We start from the raw sequence: 8,446 nt of genomic DNA, 5'->3' as shown, positions 1-8,446 counted from the left end.
AACTCCAGTGATCATGAATTATAAAGCACCTACAGTCGACTGACCAAGTCGGCTCTGCTACATCTGCATATCAGTATTGGTGACGGCAGGGATTGTGCAAGTGGCCAGTGTGCTGTGACTGTATCCAGTTCTGTCTGTGGCTTAATCCTGGGTATTTATTCCCAGGTGAGTAGCATTCATGTGTATATACAGCCCAGCATGCGCTCCATTGTGTGCATTTTGCACATTATGACCGGCTCCTATCAGATACAAGATGGAATGTAGAGGTACTGGTTATGCTGCATTCCCATATCTCGAGCAGTGTCAGTGTGTGTGTGTGTGATATCAGGAATCTGACTTGCAATAAGCAGCCGTATAAGGCATAGAGAAAAAAGGGAGGAGTGTGCACAGGTGAGACTGGGCAGGTATGACATGGATGGGGCTAGGACGGTTCAGTTTCATTCGAGCACATACAAGGCTGTAGATCGAGGGATTTGTATAATACCTGGAGAGACCTGTCTCAAAGCTTAACCTCGGACTGCACTTGTACAGGTACGTGGCCTCCTCTACTGCTTGGACTGCAGGTGTATTATATTATATAAAGGTACAGGTAGGATATTATTTCAGTACTAGTATTGTATGGGATCATTGTGTGAAACTGATACTGCTATGTATACCGCCTATTGTACATTCTTGCTATAGTGCTCCGTTGTGTTGTCATTTTTGTTATAGCTCAGATGAAAGTGACACTTTCAAGCAGTAGTCAGACTTCATGGAAATGCTCACATGTCAATTGCATGACATTTCACTTGGTTAGAAGAACTCCAGTCATAGCGAACTGCCATCTAGTAACAATATGCGTACATGTGATTATGAAGCTCTGTATGATATATCTAATACATGTTTTGTATGCTTGCAGAGCGTTCAGAGAGCTGTGTGCTCCTCAGAAGCACTCCTGTGTATCAGCACCTTATGGATCCTACCTCACCTTGTACTGGCCCGGCCGTTCCCCATTATGTTCAATTACCGACTACCCATGGAGGAAGCAGAGGATGTATGGTTGTACATAAACGCTTCGAGAAATCAGAGTCAGAAGATTCTGGTGTGGAGTTACCACCCGCCTCTCCTTTTGGATCTGAGAGTAGCTACAATCTAGATGAATCAGAGAGTCTGGAAAGCTCCACCCCGGAGTATTCTGAGAGTTTGGATAGTCCCACCGCTGAGGATCCGGGAAGTCCCAAAAAGACTACCATTGAAAACCAAGATTCCTTAGCACAATTGGAGGAGACACTCTTATTGGAACAGTCAGCTCGTAAGAAGTCAGGGAGCTTTAAAATGCATCCAGACAATGATATAGATGCAATGGAATGTTTTTTCACCCAGCAACGGGAAAGAGACGTATCGGGTGTGCCCCATAAGCTGGAACAGGCCATCCTCAGGAGCAGGAGACAGAGGAGCACTAGCAGAGAGTCCATTCAGAGCAGAACAACAAGGTACAGCCGTCAGTCTGTGGGATCGCTGAAAGACCAACGTAGAGGAAAAGCCTTCTCCTACCAAACAAGAAGCCCAACACGTCAATGTCAGGAAAATAAGGTATGTGACACTAGGGAACTTTAGATCACCTCTATATACATAGCTAAAGCATGGACAACTTTGGGATTTAGGCTGTCCAAACTTAGCATCTAGTGCTTAGACATCTAATATCCCCAACCCCAAGAATCCCATGCAAACATGGAAGGAACATACAAAAGCCTTTTCGAAAACATCTTAGGAGACATGTGGGACATTGCTCATTACTCTTTATTTTATTAGGACCAGGACCCACTGATTCTTCCAGGAGATGGTCTCCGCTACCTGGAAAGCCTATGTCAGATGTTAGAGCAAATTGCGGAGCTGCAGCAGAAGAATCAAAGACTTCAACAAGAGAAAAGGGAAGCAGAAGGAAGGCGGAACAACCAAGTGAGTAACAGTATGAAGATACGATTTCCCTTAGTTATTGACATCACTGTAAGGACAAGGCAAGGTTCTGCAATTCAACATAAATAACCATGCCTCCAGGCAATGTGGCAGTCATTTAGACGTTTGTGTTCATTTAGAAAGGTTAAAAATAACTAAGTTCTCCGAATGACAAGCCAACCCATACTGAAGTTGATTGATGGTGGTACTCATTTCTGTCATATTTCCTTGTACAGGTGCTCTTTCTAGATGCCTGCGTATGTGGTGCCTCTCGTGACTCCAGGGATATGGATAATGACCTGACAGATAACCCCCGTCCCAAAGAGAGGACCTGGGAACCAACGCACTACAGGAAGAGATCAAGTTCTCATGCTGGGATGCTCCTCAGCATGGCCAGACCCACAGGTAAATTTATAGTTCTACTGAAGGGAGAAGCTTGGAGGGCTTAATCTGAAGGCCTCTACTTTTTGAGATGACTGACATCCTAAATGTGTGATGTCTTCACAGACAATGGCATGAGAGAAGCACACAAAATAGCCCCGCAGTATGTAAGCGTACCAAACCTGCAAGAGGAGAAGGCACAGAGGCTACAACGGAACTGCAAAGTGAGTAGTATCTCAAGTCTACTTGTTTCACAATTTGTAAAGCTGGCTACACATGTTAGATAAATAATGGCCAACTGTGGCAGTCTCGATAGGACTGGCCCACCATCCAATGTGTATGGAGACTTTCCGTCTCTCTCCAGATGGTAGATGTTGGAAGAAGAAGGTTTGGGATGTTGCATTTCAGCATTCCCAATCCTTTTGTTCTCAGGGTAGACAAGCCACCACCAGGGCTGTCTGGTAGCAGCCTATTCCCACTCTTCTCAATCTTGGCTGAACCGACCATGCATGTGCATTGGGAAGAATAGATGCCAACGAGCGTTCATCTGACACCTATCCTGAAACAGATAGCCAGCTATAGATATTGAAATGTGAAGTTATTTACATGGTAATGAAACAGATACTAAGATAAATGCAGTGCTAAATCATGGAGCCTAGCAGAACATTACAACCCTTCAGCTAGGAAATAGCGTAGCAGAGAATAGCGTCAACGAGCGCAGATTGTCTATGGGTGGTGACCTCAGATGGGACCTGCCTCTGGCCCCTGTTCTCCTATGATTGACAGACGTTCACTTTAAGGGCTTCTCTCAATGTGGTAGAGCAGTGGTTTGCAACCAACAGTTGTGAAGCTGGAACAACCATCATCTTCTGACAGCTTGGGTCTGGCACTCTCCAAAAGTTCTAGAACTGCATCCAACACACATGATAGATACTATAGCTTGGACAGGTGAAGATGCAGGAATGGTTTTCCATGGTATTCATGTTGTCATGTTTTCTAACACTGGACTTTCTTGCTCTCCTCAGGCTGAAGCATCGCAGTGGTATAAAGTAAAGGATATGCTCTCTAGGCTCGCAGGGAGAGGTGCAGGACCACTTCATGGGGGCAGACAGACAGTGGAACCACCCACCAGCTGCAGGTACAGTAATGGACCTTCATCATGATCAGTGATACACGTACATGCAGGCTCTAGACAGCAAGTAGTGTAGATATCTAACAGTCCCTTCTTCTACAGGACGCAGACATTGCTAGAGGGAAATCCTCAACATCCGAAAAGATTATTTCTGCCTGGACTGGTTATCAGACCTCGGAACCATGGCCGACAGCTTCACTGAGGACTAATACACTTGAATGCACTGTAGAAGAAGGATTCACCATCAGTGACATGCTGAGAAGAGTCTGGAAGAAACGCACCAGTATCTGGGAACATTAACATTGGCACTAAGTGTCACCTCCTCCATAGTTATACTTTGCACAGTACTAATCAAGGCTCCGATGTCCTATGGATTGAGTTATTGAGGTGTACATCAGGAGGACGTCTAGACATTATGGATCAGAGAGGCGCTGTAGATGTATTAATATGTACATAAGGAAGAATCTCTAAATTATAGATCATGAATTATTGGAATTAAAATATTAAGGTTATGTTATTTTTATGGACATTGGTCATATTGTTTTATATATAAATAAAGAAATATTATATTTTATGGATTTTAGTCTGGTGTCTGCTTCCAGTTATATGGCTGCAGCTCTGGTACCAGTACACCACAGCTTTGACATCCCTAGGACTACCGGTGCCCAACTATATGTCTGACAGCAGTTCCAGGTGCTGGGGCTATGAGGATACAGGGTTAGAGCAGCAAACGTATTGTTTCAGGTGAAGAAAACCTATCACAGCGCCATTCATACGGGGCAACACAGGACCCCGCCGATTACGAAAACTGTCCACAGGATAGGGCAAAATCCCTTTAAAGGGCTTTTCCAGGCGCTGAATATTGATGATCTCTCCTCAGGATAGGTCATCAATACCAGATGGTGGGGGCCACACTCACAGCACTGCCACCCCTGCGTCCACCTCACTGCATACCAAGCATTGCGCCACACACTGTATAGTGGATGTGCTTGGTATTGCAGGCCAGGCCCATTCACTTGAATGGCACTGATCTACACATAGGCCATGTGACCGACGAACGTGACATCATTGGCCTTAAAAGAGGCCGCAGAACGGCATGGCCTCTTAAAATAGCTGATCAGCAGATGTGCTGGGAGTCTGACCCCCACCAGGCAGATATTGATGACCTAATCCCTTTAAATGATAACATTCTTGCTGCCCACAGCTCTCACCAGGGAGAGCTCACCGCACTTGGGTTTATACCTCTCCCATTACCCTCAATACTAGCTGTAAATTTGTACATAAGACTCTAGTGGCGACTTATGTAAATATACTGTATCGTAAAGGGGTAGTCTGGTTATATAAAGTTATCACCTATCCACAGGACCCCCACCTATCATGAGAACAGGGTCCCCGTACTCTGTGGAGCCCCCCCAAATGAACAGAGCGGCTGGTCTGGCATGCACTCGTTACCCTGTATTTATACATGTGTAATGACAATAAAGTTGAATCAATCACTCCATTCTTTTCCATGGGTGTTTCGGAGACAGATGATAATTTTATATACCCCTTTTAATTATTTAAAGGGAGCCTGTCACCAGGATTTTTCTGCGGATCACCATTCAAATGTCCTCTGGGTGTTTCCAGACAAGGTGTCCTGTTGAATGCACTTACCCTGTTTTTTTGATTGTCATGAATGACGCTTTCCTGTCACTACTGGGATGCTCAAAATCACATGCTATACAATAGAGCAGAAACCCAGCGCATGCACAGCGTGTTTAGCAACGCCTTGCACATTTCTGTTCTGCGCATGCGCCGGTCCAGAGCACACTTAGCGGTCACCAGTTTCATTCAGCTGTATGTGCAAACCAAGTATGAGTACTCTACCCACACAAGGGCAAACACTGCGCATGCACCAGTTTTTGGCTCTCCTTTCTGTGCTATGTGGATGATCTTGTAGCATCACCTACAGTGATGTAAGAACCAGAGCGGAGCAAAGATTCACCAGGACCCTTGGGTGGTGACCCGCATACAGCTTAGGAGATTTTCAAAGATAATTTTAGAAGGCGGGCGGCGCTGCAATTGCCTAATCTCCAGAACTTTAGACAGATCTTTTAAGGTAAGACAAGGTGGTGACAATACTGTATGGCTGCTTCCACTCAAAAGAACAGGCCGGACTGGGGGGAGGCCAGCATGACGGGGGGTTGGTTAAGGGAGACCCTGGGGTGGTGTAGGAATTGGTGGATTCAATTTGGGGGACAGGTAATTGGGGGGCTTTAAAGGGAACCTGTCACCAGTTTTATGGTGTCCTAACTAAGGGCAACATAAATAAGTGACTGATTTTCTTAGCAAAATGCTGGGTCACTTTCTTTAATTGACCCAGTCAATCTGCCAACATCTTGTATTTAAAAGCTCCAGCTGATAATGATGATCCCTGAATATTCATGAGCTCCTGACTCCCCGCCCACCTGCTGCTGAATGACAGTTTGTTTCCATGTGAATCAGCAGCAGGTGGGCAGGGGAGTGGCTATAGCTCTGAATTAAATATACGCTGGACTCAATGACATCATGCTGGACTCAAATCAGCTCATTAGCATGCAGCATCTTTGTGTGCATATTATGAGGTAACCATCTGTCACACCAGTAAGTAAATACATCTAAGGGCCCTTTCACACCTGCGTTCTTTTCTTCCGGCATAGAGTTCCGTCGTCGGGGCTCTATGCCGGAAGAATCCTGATCAGTTTTATCCTAATGCATTCTGAATGGAGTGAAATCCGTTCAGGATGCATCAGGATGTCTTCAGTTCAGGACCAGAACGTTTTTTTGGCCGGAGAAAATACCGCAGCATGCTGCGCTTTTTGCTCCGGCCAAAAATCCCGAACACTTGCAGCAAGGCCGGATCCGGAATTAATGCCCATTGAAAGGCATTGATCCGGATCCGGCCTTAAGCTAAACGTCGTTTCGGTGCATTGCCGGATCCGACGTTTAGCTTTTTCTGAATGGTTACCATGGCTGCCGGGACGCTAAAGTCCTGGCAGCCATGGTAAAGTGTAGTGGGGAGCGGGGGAGCAGTATACTTACCGTCCGTGCGGCTCCCGGAGCGCTTCAGAGTGACGTCAGGGCGCCCCACGCGCATGGATGACGTATTTGCAAGGCATGTCATCCATGCGCATGGGGCGCTCTGACGTCATTCTGGAGCGCCCCGGGAGCCGCGCGGACTGTAAGTATACCGCTCCCCCGCTCCCCACTACTACTATGGCAACCAGGACTTTAATAGCGTCCTGGCTGCCATAGTAACACTGAACGCATTTTGAAGACGGATCCGTCTTCAAATGCTTTCAGTTCACTTGCGTTTTTCCGGATCCGGCGTGTAATTCCAGCAAGTGGAGTACACGCCGGATCCGGACAACGCAAGTGTGAAAGAGGCCTAAGGCACTTTTTAGTAGTTAATGATTGTATATAATTAGTTAGATTATAATCAAATATCCACATGACAGGTTCCCTTTAAGTAAGCAGGAAAGGGAGAAGAGGTGGCCACTTTTAGTTTAATCAGCTAGCACTTGGTAGCACTTACCTAGATGGAGCCTTAATTGAGGTGCTGAGGGCAGCTACAGCAGCCCGAGGTACTGAATGGGTGCAGGAACAGTTCCAGGGGTTGTAAAGGGGGGTGGCTGAGGCATCTGTATGGCCTCAGCCACTGACACGCCGGCCGTGCGGGCTCGCCTTGGCCCGGATCAATTTCCCCCCGAGCTCAGCACCGTATTCTGAGCCCCTCCAGGGACCCTTCATGCCTGCAGGCGGCGGGGCAGACTCCTCGTGCGCCCAGGCGTGGAAGGAATCTAGCAAGTAGGTGGCGCTCACGAGGTGGCCGGGATCGGTCGCCTCATGCAGCATCCAGGGGCAGCATGGGATCCGGTGCAGCTATGGTGGGCTCTCCTCTAAGACTGGGTGTAGAGGATGCTCCCCAGCAAGACCAAAATGGCATCTGGGCTGCTGCTAGGCGCAACAGGCCTTCACCCCCTTCACAGCGGCGGGAAGATGGCTCAGCCCCCTCGGGAGAAGTGGATATGGAGAACAGCTTCAGTGTCCCTGGCTTGATGACAGCTGGGGGACAGTTACTGGACATTACTTCCCATGGATCTTCAAGGGCAAAGCAGAGAACCGATCAGCAGTATTCCGGAGTGGCGGCTGATGGGGTCACAGCACCCAGGTGAGATGGTGTAGGGACCTTTTTTACCGTTATTGGCGGGGTTCGGGGATGGGGGGTTGAGGCCCCTTTAACGGATTTAGGTAAGAGTTTGGGACATTTATTGGGAAGCTTGGCGGGCTTATTAGCAGGTGGGAGTATGCAGGGGGCGTCACCGATGCAGGCGTAGGAGGTTAATAGGGGTGCCTGCAGAGCCAGGTGGGGTTGTGGTAGGTGGAGGTGGTAAAACAGCGTCTGTTCAGATGCGGGCGGTTTGGCGGAGGAGGATATAGTGAGGTTGGATGATCAGGCAAAAGGGGAAGTGTACGTATGTTTTGAAGGCCCTTTAGGAGCTTAGAGAGGGTATTTGGAAAAGGGAGTATGGGGTAATTTTTTCCTTGCTCCCCTTATTCACCACCTGTCCTTTCTAAAAGGGTCGTCGGTCAATGACGGGATTGATCTGGCTTTGTGTTCCCTGGTCTTTACCTCATTTGATGCGGCAGTTAGTTGGGTGCGTAGGTTTGGGAAAGGGGAGTTGTTAGCCAAGACGGATATTGAGGCAGCCTTTAGGTTGTTGCCGGTTCATCCGGACAGTTTACACCAATGTTTTTGGATTTTTTTTTTTTCATTGATCAGTGTTTGCCGATGGGTTGTTCACTATCATGTGCGTATTTTGAGGCTTTCGGCTCTTTTTTGGAATGGGCAGTGGCGGACGCATCTGGGTCTAAATCTATCATCGATTATTTGAATGATTTCCTTTGAATTGGCCCCGCGGAGTCGCGGGTTTGTTCGGTTTTACTGCACACGTTGTGCACGTTGTTTGGAAAATTCAG

General features: G+C 47.4%; 1 protein-coding gene across 1 annotated transcript; it reads left to right on the top strand.

The window, feature by feature from the left end:
* The first annotated feature begins 425 nt into the window (after positions 1-425).
* Positions 426-4,014, top strand: LOC122929414 (uncharacterized protein C8orf58 homolog). The gene is made up of 7 exons (XM_044282969.1): positions 426-531; positions 899-1,572; positions 1,792-1,938; positions 2,172-2,340; positions 2,443-2,540; positions 3,342-3,454; positions 3,551-4,014. Exons 2-7 carry the CDS (start codon positions 952-954, stop codon positions 3,648-3,650), a joined length of 1,248 nt encoding a protein of 415 aa, XP_044138904.1. The 5' UTR covers positions 426-531; positions 899-951; the 3' UTR covers positions 3,651-4,014.
* The last annotated feature ends 4,432 nt before the right edge of the window (positions 4,015-8,446 follow it).

This window comes from Bufo gargarizans, chromosome 2 (assembly GCF_014858855.1).
Source record: "Bufo gargarizans isolate SCDJY-AF-19 chromosome 2, ASM1485885v1, whole genome shotgun sequence".
Classification (NCBI taxonomy): Eukaryota; Metazoa; Chordata; class Amphibia; order Anura; family Bufonidae; genus Bufo; species Bufo gargarizans.
The sequence above is the reverse complement of the archived record's forward strand: the minus strand, read 5'-3'. Positions and strand labels throughout refer to the sequence as shown.

Coding starts and splice junctions, on each gene's coding strand:
- LOC122929414 (XM_044282969.1), top strand. CDS start 952: ATGGATCCTACCTCACCTTGTACTGGCCCGGCCGTTCCCCATTATGTT. Junction 2,341..2,442: donor CAGCATGGCCAGACCCACAG/GTAAATTTATAG, acceptor ATGTCTTCACAG/ACAATGGCATGAGAGAAGCA. Junction 2,541..3,341: donor GGCTACAACGGAACTGCAAA/GTGAGTAGTATC, acceptor TGCTCTCCTCAG/GCTGAAGCATCGCAGTGGTA.